General features: G+C 33.7%; 1 protein-coding gene across 1 annotated transcript in view; it reads left to right on the top strand.

Annotated features, from left to right (window-relative positions):
• LOC142329227 (uncharacterized) overlaps nt 1-23,152 on the top strand; it is a 197,585-nt gene that overhangs the window by 103,271 nt on the left and 71,162 nt on the right. The window contains exons 7-8 of the mRNA XM_075373634.1: nt 6,796-7,013; nt 14,279-14,469. Coding sequence (XP_075229749.1) covers nt 6,796-7,013; nt 14,279-14,469 — 409 coding nt within the window. The remainder of the gene's footprint in view (nt 1-6,795; nt 7,014-14,278; nt 14,470-23,152) is intronic.

Genomic DNA, 23,152 nt, shown 5'->3' with positions numbered 1-23,152 from the left:
GAAGTAGGGATTTCTCTGGAATATGGAAGATTCTATCGTTCAACTGCAGTAATGTGATCTCTTATTACCCATTATTTTGACTCTGTTTTTCAATGGCTACGCGGAAGATACTACACTCTTTCACATCTTATTCCATTTTTTAGCCTAACGTTTGTCTAGGAGAAATACTACGTTCTTTTCTAGTACACTGTTTATTGATCTGAAATTAGTTTTCATAAATTGACTTTTATAATTTTTCACCTTGTTTGGAAAAAAAAGTTATGGCCCTTGAAAACATTGATTGCTATATTGTTAATGCGGCATGATTATTTTCGGTTAAACCACAGACAATCAATTACTATTGATAATTCCGTTATGTATATTATTATAATTTACAATTTATTAATACCGAGTTGAATTTATTAAATTGAAAAGTTAGAGCAAAGTCTTATATTCATACAATTATTACTTTATTATACTTTCGAATTGATACCAAATGAAAAATATCTTACTGTATATGCCTTAGCGAACGACATCCTAAGCAAAAGAATGTTACGTGCAATAAAATATTTTTCTTACAATACACAAAGATACGATTATAATTTTTATTTTCCCGACAAATATAACGAGAATAGTTTTATTAAAAGGGAATATACGATTATGTCAAAAATGTGGTATCGGGTTTTTTTTTTATTTTTACGTTTTAGGGTCCGGCTAGTTCATCTAGCCCAAAAAACATTTCTATATATGTGCGTACAGCTTTTAACCTTATTTCTCAGGATTAACTGAACCGATTTTCTTCAAAATTTGGCCAAACTATTTTTATATATAGTTGGTCATATTAATTGTTTTTCAAAATTCGTTAAGAGGGTGGGGGATACTGCTAAAAAAACAATCTAGATTTTCTTCTCAGGCACTTTAAAGAAAATTTTATTAAAGCAAATTTGTTACCTACAATGCACACAGAAACAATCCAAAACTTTTGTTTTTTAATAAATCAATATCCACCTCTTAAAATTGAAGTTTTTTGTTATTTTTGCTCTATCTCTCTTCGGTTTAAATATTTTTCAAAGATTTTTTGAAAGTGTTTAATTCATATATAGAACAGTTTCCTATAGTTCTAACTGTAGTATAGGAATACTACAGTTTTTAAATTATAAACCTCGTACCTAAAATGCAGAAAAGTTTTTTGAAAATCTTCTTTTTGTTATTTTAGCCTTTATTGAAGGAATTGTTAGATTTAGAGAAAATTTTACTTAAAAAAATTTGTTCAGTTTAAACTATTTATGAATAATTTTAGAAAAAGTTTTCTTAAAATTATTCCACACTTCTGAATAATAAATACTCTGATTTTTTTTTTCTCTAATTCTATCAAATTTTATTCTCTAATAGCCGGAAAAGTCATGTTTTGTCAGATATTTTATGTATGTTATAATTAAATTATAATATAATCCATTGATAAAAAATAATAAAAAGTTAACAAACTTTTACAAAATTTTGATTTTAAATAGAAAGTTGACTTGGAAAAGTCAACACGAAAAACAAGAATATGAAAAAGAATTACTTTTTAATTTTTGCATGATTTCTTTTGGTTTTACTATTTTTACTGTAAAGTTTATTTCATTTCGTAATTTTGATTTAAATAAATGTGTAAATCTATAATAAATTACTCGTACAAAAAAAAACCGTCTGTTTATAAGTGCTTTACAGTTTTTTTTAATTTTATATTTTGGATAACGCACATTTTTACAACAATTCCTAAAAAATGACAGCGGCAAGTGTTTTTTACACAACAGTAGACATTATCAGGAAATGGTTATTTAATTGGGAGCAACTGAATTGCTACGTAAACAATGTCCGACGGCTTAAACAACACAACACCTGTGATACAATGACAACAATAACAAATATATTCAACTAACTACCTCACTGAAATTTTTTTAATAAAAAAACTGATAGCGGGCTGAAAGTGGTTGAGTACGTTATATATATATATATATATATATATATATATAGGCCTATGCAGGCGGTTGAATAACAAAATTATCTTGGGGTGTAACTAACATAAATGTTTTCGTTTACTTTATTCAGTGTATTTTATTGACACTTATTTTTTTAACGATAGTCAATAAAACATACCGCCAAAATCTAAAACGCTTTATCTTACTATTTTATTATTATTTTTATTTATAATAGTTAAGTCTAAAATTACCATAAAATACAGATTAAAGAGGTACTTATAATATATATTTTTTAACCAATAAATTATATTTTTACATAAAAATTCAGAGAGGGAAAGATATAGACTGTGACTTGAAAAAAAGCAGGAGATTCTAATTTCAACCACAACGGTTTTTATAAAGTATACATTCATTTCTTACTTATTACAAAATGCACAGATTTTAGTATTATTTTTATCATTTTACAGAATCTCTAGTTGTCCTATTTTAAGCCAAACAACCTAAATGAAATAATTTTTAAATGGAAAATGGATTTTTTATAAGGTCAATTTTAATATATATATATATATATCCGCTTTATACTGTATATCCGTAGATATCGGCTTTATATATCCGTGTGTGTATATATATATATATATTTGGTCATTATGTAGGGATATTATTTCTTATGTATTTGGTTATTTCGACTTTTTTTGTTTGCATAGTCTTAAGTCTATCTGGGCTATAAGCAAGTTGGGTGTTTTAATTTATTTACTGTAAGTCATCCTTCTTGATGGCTTTCTTTTTGTTTTGGTGTTTTTTTTGTTTTTTAAAAAATAAAATACAGATGTTTTAGCTGTTAAATATAATTCAAAGAAATTTGTTACTTAATCAATTGTGATTTTGTTTAAATTGGCAACGGCCATACGGGCTTTTTGTGATTGGTCGTTGTGTTTGACAGCGGCCATCTTGCATTGATCTGATTGGTTTTCCTTTGTTTACATTTCCAAATTAAAAATAGATAGATAGATTTATTAAAAATAGATGAAAACAATCTTTGATGCGGGTTATATATCGTGCTAAAATTTGAGCTCAGTCGGTGCAGAATATTTTGAGTTTTTGAAACTCAAAACGTTTGTTTTTGAAAAACAAACGAACTTAACATTTTTATATATATATTCAAATCGATCTAATTATATATATTTATAAACTAAATAAGTTAAAAATTATCCAAATTAATAGAAAATTCTCTAACGCAATTCATTAGGTCAACAACCAAACAAACACAAAAGCAGAAAACCTCGACGTTTCATCCAAGATGTAGGACTTTATCAATACTTAATCTTAAGTCTTTATCAGAGTTATCTGTAGAGTTTATCTTTATAAAGTCCTACATCTTGGATGAAACGTCGAGGTTTTCTGCTTTTGTTTTTTTGTTTGTTTGGTTGTTGACCTAATGAATTGCCTTAGAAAATTTTCTATTAATTTGGATAATTTTCTAACTTATTTAGTTTTTTTTATATTTTTCTAACCAAGGAATAGAATTTAGTTATTATTTTATATATATATATATATATATATATATATACCGTATTTATTCAAGTACCCCCCGCACTTTTTTTTTGGAATTGGAAAAAATAATAAGGGTGCGGGGCTTACTTGAAATATAGTCTTTAGCCAGGATAATTTATGTAAAGTAAACGTTTTCTTAGAATTATCTAAATTCAATCACATAAATATAGTTACATTAGGCTTTCGTTTATTAATACCGGTTGTCCCTTAAACCGAAACATCCTTAGTTATTAACATCCTGTTCATATTATCGGTAGGAACGAAGTTACGGTATTTTTATAAAACTGATTCATTCTGTATAGGCTGCATCCGGCTCTAATGACACTACAGTTACAGTATCAGTTACCCATCGTCATCTTTTCTATTCGCCATAGTCATTGTACTGTTTGTATATGTGGACGGTTCAAAACAAGGACAATTCTGTCCTACAATTTATTTTACTAAAAGTCCTTTTGATTTTCTTAAAAATCAAGAAACAGATTTACAGATTTAATAAACCTCTGCAATGAATAGAAGGATAAAATATCCCTCGACAGATGCTTTCCCTTTCATTCCGAAAGGAAAACTTAAAAATAAAAAATAGTAATACATTTCCCTGGTTTGTAGAGAGATATAGTTCATTTTCTTATAGCCTTTTATACTGTCCTCTGCTTTCCTTAGCTTATTTTAATCAAGTGTAGTTTCTGACCTTTTCAGATTTTACGATCAAGATTTTTGTACGGAAAACATTTTTTTAGGCTTACACATATTCTAAATAATAAGTAAAACTAAAATATTAAAAAAATAAAAATACCTCCAACCCTTACGGAGAGACGCTCATTTTAGAAAACAGCTTCATAGGTACTCCAACATGATTTAATAAATATAACGATAATTGTTTCTCTGTATGAGTCATTTTCTTAAAATCTTTCGTTGAAATGTAGGCTGGCTATCCGTAAACCCTCTAAATAATTGTGGAGATAGAAACCTGATTCATTGCCATTATATGACAGGAAGAACTTAAATGAATCAGGTCCGAGGTCAATGAGATGTACAGTTGTTTCATACGAAAATGTTATTAAAATAGCAGATTAATTACTGAGATTTACTGCGACTGCGTGCAGGGTAATAAAACCTCCGTAGTAGCGTTGGTCGGGAGAAGAAGTTTGCGAGAAATGCAAATTAATGTTGCTGGGACCAATATTCCCACGTCGGGGTGCGTTAAGTACCTCGGCGTGTGGTTGGAGAGGAGCCGAAACTACAAGGTCCACCTTCAGCAGACCTTGGCACGTGCTGAGACAGTTTATGCGTAACCACAGAGGTCCTCGTGCTTCTAGACGACGTATAATACTGACGGTGGCTTCTTCTATCATATTTTATGCCGTCCCTGTGTGGGTAGAGGCCCTTAAAAAGAAAAGGAATGTAGATAAAATATCATCACTTCAAAGACGTGCTGCGTTGAATATTTCGGCCGCATACCGCACGGTTTCGCGAAACGCTATTGAGGTCATCTCCGGGATTTCCCGGTGCGGCTGCGTGCATTGATGCTCTGGCGGGTTTATCTTGGTATGACTAAGACCGAGGCTAAGGACTTACTTCTGGCCGAATGGTAAGAGGCCTGGAACACCTCACCTACTGGTGTATGAACGCGTAAATTAATTCCGAGAATAGATGTGTGGGTGCAGAGATGACTGAGTGAGGTAGGTTTCTATATAACGCAGCTCCTTTTTGGACATGGCGAATTTGAAGCCTACTACCTGCATCGATTTGGCAGGAAAGCGTCTCCTCTATGCAGGTACTGCGATCTTGAGGATACCGTTGAGCACACCATCTACCAATGCCAGCGGTGGGATGTGGTCAGACAAGATGTCGGGTTAAGCTGGCTTTCTCCGGAAGAAACAGTTCCATACATGTTGACAGGAAGAACGGAATGGGACAAGGTAGTACACCTAGCAACTAGTATCCTGAAAACTAAAGCGAGAGAAGCTAGTGAATGGGATAGAGCCTGATTCAGGACCCAGATCAGTAAGAGGACCGAAGATCACCAGCAAGGAATGAGAGTTCCATACACAAGACCTGAGACTCAGGCGAAGAAAGTGATTTGAAGGTGAAGGGGTGAAGGACAGCCCCCTGTGGAGCCGTCGTGCGTCTGTACTTGTGCGGATGGGCGACGGTGATGAAGCACGGGGACTCTGGACCCCTGGACCGTAAAGGAATCTCCTGGACCCGCGCAATGCTTAAACTGCAGAACCGACCCCTGAGGAGGAGAAAAGGTAAGATATGAGTTTTAGTCGGTAGGGTGCGGGTACACATAGGCTCTTAATAACATATAGCCGAACCCGTGCGAGTCTGACACTCCCCCATTTATGGGGGGTGCGTAAATGGCATTTCTCAGACTCAACTATAACAAAAACAAAAAAAAGTCTTTTCTACGAGTCCCAAGATAAATGTTTAAACATTTCATTCATATTATCTTGCTTAATTTTGAATGTTCCTTGTCTCTAACATTAGTTTTGTCGTGGACATAATCAAATGCTATAGTATTAGCCGATGGCCACTTTTTTTTAAGAGGGGACGAACCTAATTTATAGGCGCCTAGGCAGTGTCGGGCTCGCTAACAGGTTCCGCAAGATGTTATTAAATGCGTATGTTTGTGTTGCTGCGCACTACCGACTAAATCTTCACTCTTGGCTACCCATCCATCCTGATAGAATTGGTGTGCATTACTTCAGGAAGGGGGTAATACGCCCTTACACACATTCAGACACCGCAGTCAACAGACACCCACCTCACAATCACAAGTAATCAAACATCAAAAATCTTACTACACACTCCACGTCATCCAAATATCACTTAGAATACATACTTCACGCCGCATACTCCACACATCACCTCAAAGTCAGTCACATCCAATCACATAAATAAACACCTCTCAGACAATCGAACACTACAGAATACTTACCTCCAGGGTCACCATCGGACGCGGGAGCGGAGTGCTCACGCCTCATCGCATCTAGGCGACCCCCACACGTACGGGGAACCCCCTAGGTTCTCAGCTGCGTGCTTCTCCACCCCCGCACCATCCGGCGACCCCTTCTTCTACCTTGCGAGACTCCTCCCACACGAACAACTCCTCCATGATTTTCCTAGCAAACCTTGCTGCAGCAATCTAGTTTACCGCGCTTTCCAACATGATCTTCTACAGTTCCTGTGGGAAGAACATTTCCCTTCTATCTATGGTGTCTAATATTTCATCTAAAAATAATGTTTTGATAAATCATAAATTTTTTTTAATTCTAATTATTTTTTATTTTTTTAATTCTAGATTATATGGAAAAAAATGTTTAGGATGCGCGGAACCAGTGTCAGCAGAAGAATTGGTAATGAGAACACAAGAAGCCGTATTTCACCTTCGTTGCTTTCTTTGCGTTGTATGCGGTGGAAGGCTTCAGAAAGGAGATCAATTCGTTGTGAAACAGGGACAACTTTTTTGTAGGCCCGATTATGAAAAAGAAGTCGAAATGCTACAGGGATTTACACAAGGTAAGGTAATAAAACTTTAAAACATTTTATTTTGTATTTTCTACATTATATTGTTTACATTAAATTACTTTAGTTTTATAAATGCCGTTTTGCTCGTTTTTAACTAATTTTTCTCGATCATAGATGGAAGAGATTCGGCGGATTTTTGTTTTATATGCCCTTTCTGACATTAACTTACAAGAGTATGCCCGGAGTAAATGGTTGAATTCATTCAACCAAATCTATAATTTTCATGGTTTTTGTCATCTATAACAAAGTTTAATATTTAAAAAATTAGCAAATTGTCCATAAAAATGTTCTCATCTAGAGAAGAAGAGTCCCTTCATAAAACCAAACAAATAACTAATATTCCGCCCAATAGCTGTGAAACAATTATGAAATTAATTCATTTTCATTGCTTCTCAATAAATTTATCCTAACTGAGGATATGTAAATAAAGTTAAAATAATAAAACTGTTTTAAAAATATTAATGAAAAAAATATTTAAGAATTAGAAAAATAAACATTTCTTTATAATTAAGCAGGCTTTTTTTTGTTAATCTTTAAAATACAAAGAAGAAGCTAAGCTAAACGGTTATTGATGTAGTTTTGAAAATAAGAACCGTTTAGAAAAATTTACCTAAAATCAAAACCAAAATGGGCATTTCGATTTTCAAAACAATCATCATCAGTAGATAAACTAGGGAAAAGGTTCAGTTTCACTAGAAATGTATGCAATTAATTAAATGTAAAAACAAATAATAATAATACGTCCGGAACATACCATCTACGTTCCACGTCTAGGGTGGTAACAGCTGTACATACGTACAATAAATGTAGGTTGATAACCGAGCTCTGAGTATTTTCCTCAGAAATTTAGTCATTCCTTTGACCTGTCTTCTATATTCAGATCACTATACTGACTGGATATTTCAGGCCTCTGCACATCATGTACATTTGAAAACAATTTTGGAAATGAACTTATACCACCTTTAGAGTTGACATTGTGGCGGCTACAGTCGATTTGATTGCAGGTTAACAGAGACCTTTCCGTTGTCCACATGCATCCTGCGATGGCAAGCATGTCGGAAGGTATCCATGTATGTCGGTGTATGAGAGCCCTAAAAGCTTCGGTGAATAGGGGACTGGAATCAGTACAGAGATTGCGCATCCTCATGGACATATGCGGTGCTCAGTGGAACCGAGTACCGGGCCGGACCTGCAGGGGTAGTCCTGGACTGGGAGTGTACAACCAATCGTGGTAGAGGATTCAAGTAAACACTCACATCTAGAAACAGCCGATTCGCCAGAAGCGAAACGGAAATGAAGTAAGGATCCAGTGATAATTAGAAATAAACTCAGAAGTGAATGGCAATTATTTGTAGAAAGTAATACACCCAGTCCCAGGCATCTTGTGATTGCGAAAGAGAATGGTAACTTCTCTAAAGTGAGAACTTTTTACTCAAAGATTACCGGGTGTTTTCGAGGACCCGTTAAAGAAATTCAAAAATATTTTATGATCTATACATAGAGGGTGTAAATGACGGCCAGAAATAGAAAATTCTTGCTTTGATAAAGACTGAAGTATTCCCCGTGCTTGTTCAACCGCATAGCACTTTTTATTCATCCAAAGGGGATGTCGTTTGTCAGGATCTGCTTAATTGCAGAGAAGAAATAGTTCAACAACTATCAAGTCAAATTGTAACTGAGTGCCGAAGGTTGATCATAAGAAGGGATGGTGAGGTTCTTTCTCCTGATTCTCATGCGCTGACATTCAATAGATTTTCCTTGCCTGTGAAGGTACTCCTTACTTACATCATTTGGATGTGCGAGCTTTAATACCACAGCCAATGCGGTGTTTTAAATGCCAGCAGACAAATGTTTTAAATGGAGCAGACACACTGCTCTCACGTACGAAAGACAGCAAATGTGGTAAGGAGTAAATCATGAGGGCGAGCCGTGCAAAAATCCTCCTGTCTATATCAGCTGCAATGGTAAGTTGAAGAAAGATGTAGCAAGAATTCAAAAGAAGTCTGAGCCTGGTGTGATTCATGTCCAACCCAAGATAGAGAAGACTCTGGACCAAGAGACTACTGAACAGAAATCTATGAAGCCTTCGAAAACGCAGAGGACTCCAATAGAGAGGGAGAGCATCTTAGTCACCCCAAAAGTTTCAGCGGGAAGTGCATCCAGTCTAGAACTGGATGCAATATTCTCTCACTACTTGAGCCGGGGTCATCTGGTACCGGTCGTAGAGCATCCTCTATATCACCATCGGTGGTATCGGAAATAAAAGATTTCATCTCCGAGGTCTCAGGTAGACTATCTTCAGAAGTACAGGCCGTACGAAGTATGGAAAAAAAGTAAAAAGGGATGACCTAAGAGTAAACCTTGGCGATAAACTAAAGAGATAAGTTTTTAACCAAGACGATTGTTTTTTATGACTTTTTGTTTTTGTACGTTTTGTAATTTTTTATGTTTCTAATATATTTAGTTTTAAGGATGATTTAAATAATTTCTAGTTCTTTTTATGAGGGTGGGAAAGTTTTGTCCTTTTTTTGTTTCTTTTTTTTGTTTGAAAAAAGGACTAATGACCAAAGTAGTCGATGCCCGAAATCCTAAAGAAAGAAAAAAAGAATTAATTGTTAACAATTAACAGTACTGGTAAACAGTATTAAAGGAACATTATAAAACAAGTGTTTTAAAATAAAAAGGGATTTTAGAATAAAAATATCTTAAAAGATACAAATAACTGTTTAAGGAAACCCCCAAAGAAAGCGTAAATTAACTTTAAAAAAATTATTAAACTATTTAAACCTGCAATTCAAAATGCCCCCTCCCTTATTTGCGTGCAATATTTTACAAATTAGATAGATAAAACATCTCAAGAAAGATAAAGGCAGCATAATCTAAAACCAATCAAACAAATATCCTCACCTATGAAAAAAAATAAGGGAGGTGAACAATTTAATTTACTGACATTTGAAAAGTTTCAAAGAAGATTTAAAAAAAAAAATTTTCAACAGACTAATAAAAACTGACCCTTTTTTAACATTTTTTTTTGTTTTGTGTTTTTTTATGGGCGAAAAACGCTTCGGCGTTATCATCGCCCGGAAAAAAAATGTTTTAAAAGAAAACAAATAATAATAATAAAAAAAAAAAAAAATAGTGCCTTAAAAACTAAAACATTAAAAACATACAACTAATATCACAGCTGAAAAATTTATTTTTATAAACACTTACAACTAAATCACAGCCGTAAAATATAAAATTAAAAACAAGCTTAAAACTAAAAATGTAAAATTTAACAAAAATTAAGAGTTTTAAAAAAATCCAAGAGGGGTGTAAAGAGTCCCTACTCGGATAAGGGAAGGACTAGAAAATTCAGATAAAAAACTAATCCTACTTAAAAACTAAAATATTAAAAAGCTAAAACTTAACAATAACATAAAATATCACTAAAAAATAAATTCAACTATTATCACAGATAAAAAATTTAAAACTACAAAAAATCAATATATATATATATATTAATATATAAAATTGAAATAAATATAACGAACTCCAAGTGGAGTGTAAAACGCTCCTTCTCGGATAAAAAAATAAAATAAAAATTTAAAATCAAACAACAGTAAAAAAAAAAAAAAAACACTATTAAAAAGCGTGTAACATATTAATAGTTCTAAGAAATAGAAACATCTCGTCTAAGATTACTTTATTATTGCCCAGGATTTTACGAATGTTCCTGGGCAATTTAAATTTACGACGCAATGCCGCATGACAAATACAATCTAGGGGTCATTCACGGGAACCGGATGTTTTTAAAATAATTATAAAAAATTGAATATTTACTTTAAAAAAGTTTTATTGGCACTGAAACACTTGTTAAATCAAAGCTTTATTACTTACTCATGAACGAAAATTTATGTCCGGCAAGTGATGTCCATTTTGGGCAATACATTGTTGTAGCCTTTCACGGTAACTGGCCTCAATTCTTTCAGCATGTCTACATCAATCTGGGTGACGATGGCGAATTGCGATCTTTAGGTCTTCCAATGTACGCGGTTTATTACCGTACACACGCGATTTCAGAAACCCCCACAGAAAAAAATCACAACTACTCAAGTCGGGGGACCGAGGGGGCCAAGGAATGCCGCCGAATCTGGAAACGATCCGACCCGGAAACAAGTTACGGTGAACAGCCATCGTTGCCTCGCTGTAGCTCCATCCTGCTGGAATAACACATTTTGAAAATCGATTTCCCGATTTCGTAACTCAGGGATGAAAAACGTATTCAACATCGCAATGTAACGATCAGCTGTTACAGTTACGGCAGCGTCATTTTCTTCAAAAAAATAAGGTCCAATAATACCGACCTTTCCTATTGCACACCATACAGTCACCTTTGGGCTATGAAGTAGCCTCTCGTGAAGCTGATGTGGGTTTCTTTCTGCCCAATACCGGCAATTCTGTTTGTTGACGAAGCCGTTCAGATGAAAATGGGTTTCGTCACTCATTAACAATAACAAATTTTCATTTTCTTCAAAAATGGTAAAAGCATTTGTCGACAAAATTGTAATCGCTGCGTGAAATCTTTCTCGTTTATTAACTGCTGCACGAAAGCTATCTTGTAAGGATGGAAATGCAGTCTGTATGCAGAATTCGTCTTACCGTACTTGTGCTCATTTGAAGCGCTGTTGAATGCCTCTGAATAGAGCGGCGTAGGCTTCTGACAATGGCTTCCCTTACTCGTTCGATGTTCTCCGGAGTGGTAGCAGTTCGTCGGGGACCCGGTGGTTTTTTCTTCAGTATTGAACCACTTGTTCGAAGGTTGTTTACCCATCGTAATATTGTGTTACGAGAAGGGACACTTACATTACGATGGATATTAAACTGACGGCGGAAATCTCGCTGAACAGCAGGTACGGGTTCGTCATTTCGCACAAAACTGTCATACGCGTACAGGCGTTGGTCTAGCGTCCACGGCTCCATCTCAACGACTAAAATGTAAATGCTATGAACAAAGGAAACGTCAGACACCAGGCACGTGCCCCTCCCACCACGAACGCCCGAGTACAACCCACTTCAAAAACATCCGGTTCCTGTGAATGACCCTGTACAAGGATGTGGCGCACAGTCAAGAGGCAGTTGCATCGTACGGATGTTGGTACTTTTGACATCAGACATCCGTGTGTGGCTCTAGTATGGCCTAACCGTAATCGACAAAGGACTACTTCCTTTCGACGGAGTTTTCTAAAAGACGAGTCCCATAGCAACACGTGGTTTTAATGTATCGAAGTTTATTATCCACTGTAGTAGTCCAGTCACCTTGCCACTTCATTTGAAGAGCGTGTTTTACACAATTGCTAAAATCGCATGTAGTAACACGATTGGTAAAGGAAGGTTGACTACATGCGTCCCTAGCAGCAGAATCTGCGCGTTCATTGCCCATAATTCCTACATGGCTAGGGATCCATTAGAAACTCACTTGTGTGTTCCGATGGTTCAATTCCGCGAATGCGTTACAAATTTCGATGACCAGCGAATATCTAGAGTTTTTAAAAAAAATGAAATTCCTACTTTACTATTAATAAAGTAAGACATTCAACGATCTAATTCCTAATTCTTACGTAAATGCTTGCCTTTGAATTCTAAATTGCAATTGTGTTTAAAAATTAATTTATAATTCGTCTACTGATTGGACAGTTTTATTTTTAGCATTTTCGAGGATACAGAATAATTTCCTCGAAATAACTACGGTAAGGTTATTTTAAAGATGCTTTTATATCGGTAGTAGTTGTTTGTTTTTTTAATGTACTCGTACAATTTATAACTACGCTTTATAAGCATGATGACAAAATTAAAATTATTTTAATTAACAAGAAAATGAAATATTTTTACGGAAAGGGTACCGACTGAAATAAGAGACGATGCATAGTTACTATTTTGTAGATAATGGCTATCGTTTTTAATGTATAAGTGGATTAGGGATGATGTAGAAGGAAACTTTCCGTCACGAAGTCACAGCTCGTCCCTCCTTCACCCTTGACGTGACATTTGTACTGTGCATCCTTTCTTGGGCAGTATACGGAGTTCTTACTACTCGAACCATAGCTAATAAGATAGTGTTGTTTCTAGTTTCAACCATGATACTGCAATTTATGTAGTGTATTGTAATTGCCAATCTTATCAGTGTTTTCTTCTGCAGAGCCTGATTATTACCGATATCCATCACGACATAGTGGTGTGATCACTGGGTCGTGCTGGATATCAGTAAATGAGACCTAGCTTCTAGCTGCATGTACGTACCAAGAAACTGTCAGGCTTGCTGATTGACGTGTGATTCTAGGAGGGTTAATTCACCTGGAACAACCAGACGAGAAAGAATTAGTTCTGAGAAAGAAGGAGCCTACATTTAACCATCATTTAATAAAATGAAGGATTTTATTCATTTGGAGGATAACCTTTGAACAATCTGTTTTGAAAATAACATTCTTGCATGTTTATTACATGCTGTAGTAAAAAAAAGAAAGATTTTATAAATAAAAAAATATAGTTTAGATAAAGCAGGGATACAGTTAAAGTATATCCTGGACAGTTATCACTCAATGAAGTCCGGTGTCTTTGGAACTAGTTCTTATAATATTTAAAATACAATAACTTAATTTTTGGCATTGAATAAACATTCCATAATCAACTGCAACCCATAATTTTTTTTGCGCACTTTATTTTAATTTTCTCTTTATTTATTAAATTTTATTGCAGAACTCAATTTGTTAAATTAGATAAAAGACGGGTTAAATTTATTTTTCACAGAGTATAGTGTGATTTGTTAATTTTCACTACTTAATTTGTATGATATTCCAAATAACTAGACATCTTATTTTATTTGAAATACGTAGACGGTTGACGCTCTTACAAATGTACTTCATATCGTTAAATTCAAAGTAATACTTGGATGAATAATCTAGATAAAACGAATGAAAAGATTACGCCTGAATTAGTACTTAAAAGAAAGGAAAATAATCTAGAATTTAAAAAAAATGTATATTTCGACATCATGGTGATGTTAATGGGACATGTAGGATGGAGATATTTAAGAAAGAGAGCTTTAGACGACATTGAAGTTGAAAATCTGTTCGTTTACTTCCTTAACATTATCGTAGTTACTTTTTTTAATATTTCTGTACGTACATTTTGCTATTTATGGCTAAATGAACTTATAATTTTTTTAAATTTGTTAATAAATTATTATTATTACATTTTTTCTTAATTTTTAACAGAAGTTCCATGTGAAGAATTAGTTTCAAGTTGTCGTGGGCAAGATGGAAGAAGAGGACCAAAAAGACCAAGAACAATACTTACAACACAACAAAGAAGAGCATTTAAGGCATCGTTTGAAGTTAGCCCAAAACCATGCCGAAAAGTACGTGAGGGTCTTGCTAAAGATACTGGTCTCAGTGTTAGAATTGTGCAGGTAAATTTATATTACTTCAACTTTTTTTTTATGTGTAAGCATAATACAATTTTTCAACATTAACGTTAAGTAAACAGGTTAAATAAAAGAAAAAAAAAATTAGTTATTCATATAAAGAGTGTCCCAAAATTAACTGATAGTTTAATCTGTCGCCATTTTTTTCGCGGTTAAACCAGAGTAGAGATTTATATGTTCTGTTATCAATAAAATTGAGGTTAAATTATCGAAAAGTACACACTTGAAAAACGCGTAAAATCGAAAAAATAATAATATAACGAATTCACAACGGGTTTTCGGAAAAAAATCATCTTTAGTGATGGGACAAATTTTCTTCTTACTGGCTTTGTCAATAAATAAAACTGTTGAATTTGAGGATAAGAAAATCCAAAAAAGATTGAAGAACTTCCTGTGCATCCTAGATGGGTCACGGTTTGGTGCCGATTTTGAGCTGGGGAATTAAGTAGACCATACTTCTTCGAAAATGAAAATGGAGATCAGTTACATTCAATGGGTTACCATATCGTGAGATGATTTAAAACTTTTTATGTCTTAAGATTAATGATATGGATGTTGAAGACATGAGGTTTCAACAAGACGGTGAAACATGCCATGCTGCCAGTGAAACCATGTAGTTATTACAAGAAATGCTTAATGGTCGTGTTATTTCGCAACGAGGTGATATGAATTATCCGCCAAGATCATGTGACTTGACACCGTTAAACATTTTCTTTGGGGTTATTTTAAGGACAAAGTGTACATCAATAAACCTCAAACGATTGAAGAACTCAAAGAAGAAATTCGATAAAACATTGCCGACATTTCCCGGCAATTATTTAAACATGTTTTGGAAAATTTTCTCAACAGTGAACACGTGGAGCCAAGGCCGGCGGATTTATATGTCAGATGTTTTTTATCACATATAACCATGTCACTACTTTCTAATAAGGCAATAATATTATCAATTATCAAATAAAAAATATATTTTATTAAAAAATTCAAATGTCAGCTCATTTTGCGACACTCTTTATAATGTAGTGATAATTTCGAATAACGTTTTAAGTGTTTTTTTTTTTTTTTTTTTATAATACATAAACCAATTATCAGCTTTATCTCCAAAATATCCAAATATATTTAGAAGACTCATGAATCGATTTAAATAACAGTTAAAGGAAAAAACTTTGATATGTTTCTTATATGTATTTGGTTTAGTTTTTTATATCCTGGTAAACCATAATGATCGATATACTAAAAAAAATCATTATTGATAAATATAAAATTTCCAAAAAAATATAAATAAATTTAAGCAGTGAAAAAATATCCGCAAAAAATAATAATTTTTTGTTAGTAACCTGAAATAATGATTTCTTTACAGGTATTCTTAATCCACAATTGAAGCCTTGATTTGTCAAAGTTTCGATCTATTTATAACTTAAATTTAAGGAAATGTATTCATAAAAGAATATGCATGGCCAGTAAATATATACGCGCGCTCATACACGCACACACATAAAATATAAATATATATATATACTAATAGACCCGGTAATGTTTCGCCATTGCTAGATTTGAGATTACATGAATAAAAAATTACACAGAATTTTGAATTTTCGCTCATATCATTTTTTTTTTGAAGTTCCAGCGTTCAAGTCCTAGTAAAGCCAGCTATTTTTACACGGATTTGAATACTAGATCATGGATACCGCTGTTCTTTGGTGTTTTTGTGATAAATGAATAGAAATGAAACTTTGATAAAACATTAAAAAACTGAACATACGGATCTTCAAAAAATTTAATCTTTCCCTTTTCCCTTGTTTCCTTCTTCTCTTCTTCCATTTACTCTTTTCTCCCTATTTCCCTTTTTCCATTTTTCGCATAAATATTTCTTTTCATGTTAAAATATTTCATATATATATATATATATACTGAATATGAGCGAAATCGGACCATAAATGCAATTTTTCGAAATATCTCGACCCCAGTGCCACCTAGCGGGTCCAAAATAATTCAGAAACCTTCGCGGGCGTGCGCACAATTCACCAAAGTTTCATCGCAATCGGATAAATAGTGTAGGAACGCATACAAGCAAACAGCATACTATACTGTATATATCCAGCAATGCTTCGCTATTGCTAGATTTGAGTATATATATAGATTAAATGAACATAACCCACCGGGTTGGTCTAGTGGTGAGCCCGTCTTCCCAAATCAGCTGATTTGGAAGTCGAGAGTTCAAGTCCTAGTAAAGCCAGCTATTTTTACACGGATTTGAATACTAGATCGTGGATACCGGTGTTGTTTGGTGGTTGGGTTTTAATTAACCACACATCTCAGGAATGGTCGAACTGAGAATGTACAAGACTACACTACACTCATACATATCATCCTCATTCATCCTCTGAAGAATTATCTAAACGGTAGTTACCGGAGGCTAAACAGGAAAAAGAAAGAAAAGATTAAATGAACATAATTGAAAGTTTGATGAAATATCAAAAAACTGAACGCTACGGAATTTACAAAATTTAACCTTTCACTTTATCCTTTTCAGTTTTTCCCCTTTTCTCAATTCCACTTAACCCTACTTCCCCCTTTACCTCATGTCCTTTCTCCCTTTTTCTTTTTTCCTTTTTCCATTTTCCTTTTTTCCTTTCTCTCTTCTACAATTTTTCCCTTTTTTCTTTTTTCCATTTTTCAATTTTTCCCTATTTCCTTTTTTATTTTTTTCCTTTCTCCCAATTTCACGCGTGTAATTCGATCCAGTGGTTTTTTAATCTATAGCGGACACACATTCGAACATTGCCTTTTATATACGTAGTAGAAGAAAGTCTGTTTGTATATTTGTTTGTTTCGTAAATATCTCGACACCGGCGCCAAAATATTTCTTTTCACATAAATAATATGTATTCTGAATATGAACCAAATCGGACCATAAATACAATTTTTCGAAATATCTCGATTCCAGCGTTACCTAGCGGGTCCAAACTAATTCAGAAACTTTGCGAGCGTGCGCACAACTCACCAAAATTCCATCGTAATCGGATGAGTGGTACAAGAACGTATACGGGACAAATAAACAAACATTCATTTTCATATATACGAGATATGATCTTATATTGAGATATCTTATATCGTTTATAAGATATATATATATACGTAAAGTGAAAATTGTTTATAACTCTTTCAATACTTAACTAATTCTCTTGAAACAAAAACTTTTAGTTCCTTACAATGATAGAATTGTTATGCATTCCTAAAATTTCACTTAAGTACCACCATTATTCAATCAGCTTCCGTAAACGTATGGGGATGTTTGCGGCAGACTTCTGCGGATAATCCAGCGGTACGTTTCCAAGAACTAAGCAAACTCTTCCTCCACTTCATCAACAGTTTTTGGTTTTGTGCAATAAACATCCTCTTTCGCCCACCCCCAAAGGAAGAGGTCGCAGGGCGTTACGTCAGGACTCCTTGCTGGCCATTCAAGGCCAGCAAGGAGTCCTGACGTAACGCAGTGAGACGGGGCGCCACCTTGCATAAAGATTAGCTCTTTGTAATTGTCCCATGTGGATACAATACCGTGAACATAATTTTCAAGCATATCAAGGTACTGTTCTGCATTCATTGCGTCCCGAACGAGGTATGGACCCACTACTTTCATGGATGACATGCCGCACCACACTGTGATCTTTAAGTCAACATCCACCCTCGGAACCTCTGTTGCCTAGTAATAACAATTGTGCCGGTTAACAACCCCCCCTAACATAAAACACTGCTTCATCTGACCACAGGATATTACTGAAAATATCCTGTGGTTAGAGAGAAATGGGTATAAAGACTACCCATTTCTCTCTTGTTTCCTGTTTAGCCTCCGGTAACTACCATTTAGATAATTCTTCAGAGGATGAATGAGGATGATATGTATGAGTGTAAATGAAGTGTAGTCTTGTACATTCTCAGTTCGACCATTCCTGAGATGTGTGGTTAATTGAAACCCAACCACCAAAGAACACCGGTATCCGTGTTCTTTGGTGGTCTAGTATTCAAATCCGTGTAAAAACAACTGGCTTTACTAGGACTTGAACGCTGTAACTCTCGACTTCCAAATCAGCTGATTTGGGAAGACGCGTTAACCACTAGACCAACCCGGTGGGTTAGTCTTTATACCCAAGCAAGCATCATCATCCCATATTCCAACCTATGATCACAGTCTTCCGGTGATAATTCCTGGCAGTAATGTGGTTTCCATGAGCGAAAATTCAATTCTTTTTTCAGAACAGTTCGGTTTGTGTGTCAGGTTAAACCAATTTCGCGAGATGCCTGTCTTTATGATTTCTGAGGATTGGAGTAAACATTTCCTGAACCATCTGCACATTTTCCTCCGTCCTGGATGCTGAGGGGCCACCATGTCTCCTAACATCTGATAAAGAACCTATGCCCATTAGCTTCAAGTGCCAATAATTCCTTATGTTTTTTGCATCTACCGAGGCACGAGGTCCTTTCACATCTCTGTACTTGTACCACGGACCGCCATACTTCGTACCGGGATGCCGGCTGCGCCCGCTCACGCAAGGTTAGACGTTGCACCTTGGTCCGCCAAAGATACCTGTAATGATGTAAATGAGATATTATGCAATAAATTCTACCACTGTAAGGAACAAAATGCTTTTTGTTTCATAAAAATTGGTTAAGTATTAAAAACGTCATAAACAATTTTCAATAGGGAGTTAATTCCCGCTCACCCGGTATTTAACCAATGCAAAATTTGTTGGTTTTCTCACCTTTTTTACAACGCCGAATGTATTTTTGAACATCAGCGTGCTAATTCCTCCAAAAAAATAATTTTTTTTCCTAACGTGATTAATTACATTCTTTATATCGTATGGATTGAGCTATATTACACTATTATTATGAATAAAGCAAATATAATTAGGTTCTTTGACTTAAGCAAACTGTGATTTTTTTTTAAATTATGACTTGTATTTTAGTTGTTTTTATTTTCATTAGTCATATAAAAAATTGACCAAAAAAATTTTAAAGAGCAGAAACCACATTCTTGTTTTTGATGTGATAAGTTGTATTATAAATACTAACTGTATTCACTAAGATAATAAAAAATGAGATTTGTTTGGATTTATTATACAGAATAGTTCACGAAGAATACAACAAATTTTCAGGACAAAAGTTTAGGTGAAAATAAAGAAGAAGAAAATTCATATAAAAATAGATTCGGAAATTCTACGTTAGCCAGTATGTTTAATTTTTAATTAACTTCAATTCTTAACTTTGTATTTAGTTTCTATGGACATTTTAATCATATCATTTTACTCAAAATCATATTCTCTAAAAATTTTGTTTAAAACGTTTATATGCTAATTTCCCGTTTAAAAAAGCTATATTACACCAAAATAAATAGTATTTTTTAAACTCAATCTTTTGTATTTTATCCCAGATATTTCGAACGTTACTAAAAAATATATTCTGTGACCTATCTTATTTTTTTACAATTTTTCAGGCCAGATTTCATGTAAAACCATTAAATTTATTTAATTTGCGTCCCAGGAATTACAGTCTGGCTTAATTCTACCGAAAGCATAGAAATTAGGATGAAATATTTCGTCAGCCGATACTCGCTACAGAATTATTACCGAACCTATGTTTATATGAACTTTTTCGTTTACCTTCATCAGTAGAACATTTCCTGAAAGTTTGTTACATTCTTCGTGAATCATTCTGTATAATGCTAGAAGAATATTTAGTTTTAAAATAAATAAATAAGAGTAAAGCATAGATAATGAAGTGTGGAGGGGGGAAAGAGAATAATGAGAACATAATATATCAGAGATTAGAGAATTTTTTTATTTAGGAAATAAAATTATATAAAGGATAGACAAAGTAAGTTACAGATCGAAAAGAGACTGGCAAAAGTAAATGCAGGTCTAATTCAGAAAAGAATACTGTTAGTATATAATATACATCTAAGAAATAAAATATTTTCTTAAAAATATTAGCGTGGAATGGTGTTCGGTAGCAAATCATGAAAGGAGGGAGAAATTAGAAAAGAAATATTTTGAAAGAGAATGTTGAAAACAATTAGAATTGATAAAATATGTTATAAAGAGGTCTTAAAATGAATAAGAGAGAATGTATTTAGAGGCAGAATCTTTGGTAGGGTATATTGATTAAGACATTCAGGCTTAGTCAATTTGGTAATAGTAATATATGTGGCGAGAAATAAACTGTAGAGGAAGACAAATAGTTAAATTTGTAAAACAGATAACCAAGGACATAATATGTGGTAATTATGTTAAGGTTAAAAGATTAGGACTAAACAGAAATGAATCCGAGACTAACATCAAACTAGTCAAATTATAAAAAAAGTTAAGAAAAATCATGTATGTATGTAATAATAATAAACCGACCTCCGTAGCTGACTAGGTAGCGTCTCGGTATTTCCTGTGGAGGTTCCGGGTCCAAACCACAGTCAGGCAAGGCATCTTTTCATACGCTATCGATTTTCACCGGGATAATGACCATAGCTATTGATTCCCCCTCATACATAAAAAAAAAAAATATGAACTGTTAGACTATATGTTGATTAAATAAAAGTAGAATTGGTATTAAGCCTCATTAAATCTAACAGAACGTAATTTCTTACACACACACACACACGCGCGCGCGCACGCATACATAAAATATAATATGTACAATATAGATTCTTGTCTGCAAATATTTCTTTTAATTATTTTAAATGTTTTTAAGAAAATTTAAAATATTTTTATTTTAACCAACAATTTTTACAACTGTAAAAAGCTAATAGAATAATGTGTAAATGTAAACAATCTAAAAATTTATAAAAAATATCACTAAAGATGGGTTTAGGCCTGAAAACGTTATTATGAAGTAAAAACGTAAAGGTAAGAGTGTTTTTCTAATTCTGTGCTTTGCGGAGGCTGAAAGAATAATATTATATTGTGTTTAGATATTTACGTACAGAGGAAAAAAATGGACTATAAAAAAGTTTACCTTAAATTAATATATATATAAATATATATATATATATATATATTTACAGAATGTATCACGATATTCTCCCAGGACGTTTATAACCTATTCTACTCGTGAAAATAACGGAAAAAGTTCATATTAACTTACATTCTAAAATGCTTCGTTTACGAGTTACAGCTAGTGAAAGATTTCGTTCGGATTTCATTACGGTGATATGAAGTCGTACTGAAAATTATAGGACGGTAATTAAGGAGCAGAATTAGTGATTTCTTACGCTTTTTGACTAGAAAAATAGAATAAAAGTTTCATTTTTCCATTCTTTGGAATTGCAATAGATACATATTTTAATCGTTTACTTATCTGAATATTTTTCAAATTCAAATAGTCAATTCAGGATGATAATCAAAAGCTGATTTAACACCTAACATATTTCTCGAAGGTTGAACTAATTTGGAAGTCGAAAGTTCCAGTGTTCAAGTCCTAGTAAAGGCAGTTACTTTTATACGGATTTGAATACTAGATTGTGAATACCGGTGTTCTTTGGTGGTTGGGTTCCAATTAATCACACATCTCAGGAACGGTCGAACTGAGACTGTACAAGATTACACTTCATTTACACTCATACATATCATCCTCTGAAGTAATATCTGAACAGTAATTCCCGGAGGCTAAAGAGAAAAAAGAAGGAAAGGGTCACCGCCAGATCAGGCAATTAATCGTACATAAATCCAGTTAAACACAATACTGATATAGATATTCAATATTCACTGAAATCATCAAAACTTTGTTAAATATGTAAATAGTCGTTATTCCCTTCAATTTTTTTAATCAAACTAATTCTTTTTACGTATATATTGATAACAATACAAATTGATCTTTTTTAGACAATGACATTAATTTTTTTTTTTTAACCTCTGGGTCCACCGTTATGTATTCAGAGGATGAGATGAATTATTTGTAGCGTGTGTGAAAATGCCATGCCTGACCGGGATTCGAACCCGGGACCTCCGAATGAAATTCTGAGACGCTACCACTCACACAACGGAGGCCGACAATGACATTAAATTTAATAAATTTCATAATAACTGCTAATATTCACATGGTTAACGATCGATGTAGATAGTGAAAATTCATACAGACGATACCTATTGATACAGATGACATTAAATTTAGTAGGAAGAATTCAAGGTTATTTTTGTTTTTTTAAATTTTGATTTATGTAGCAGTGAGGTTTGAACTGTAGTAAACATTCCTGGGATTATAAAGAAAGCTACAGTTAAAATTTCGTAATAATTATTAAAGTAGTTTTCGCGGTTATCGAGAACAAACGAAAATGACGTATATATATATATATATATATATGTGTGTGTGTGTGTGTGTGTGTGTGTGTGTGTGTGTGTGTGTGTGTGTGTGTGTGTGTGTGTGTGTTTAAAGTAAAAAAATTCCTATTTATTTGCCGTATGTTATGTTTTTTAATGCCATATTGGTAGAAGTAGGCGATTTGGCATAACTTTAAAAAAACGGCATAGTTATTCATTTTAAAAAATAACTATATTCCATACCAGGTTTAACAGAGAATATAGCATTTTTTCCACTCTAAATATGGTTTGGAGATCGGATGCCAAACCCATAGAGAATACACGTATTATTAGTGAGAGTTTCACTCAGTTTACCGCAGGAATCG

Source organism: Lycorma delicatula, chromosome 8 (genome assembly GCF_047948215.1).
Source record: "Lycorma delicatula isolate Av1 chromosome 8, ASM4794821v1, whole genome shotgun sequence".
Classification (NCBI taxonomy): domain Eukaryota; kingdom Metazoa; phylum Arthropoda; class Insecta; order Hemiptera; family Fulgoridae; genus Lycorma; species Lycorma delicatula.
The sequence above is the reverse complement of the archived record's forward strand: the minus strand, read 5'-3'. Positions and strand labels throughout refer to the sequence as shown.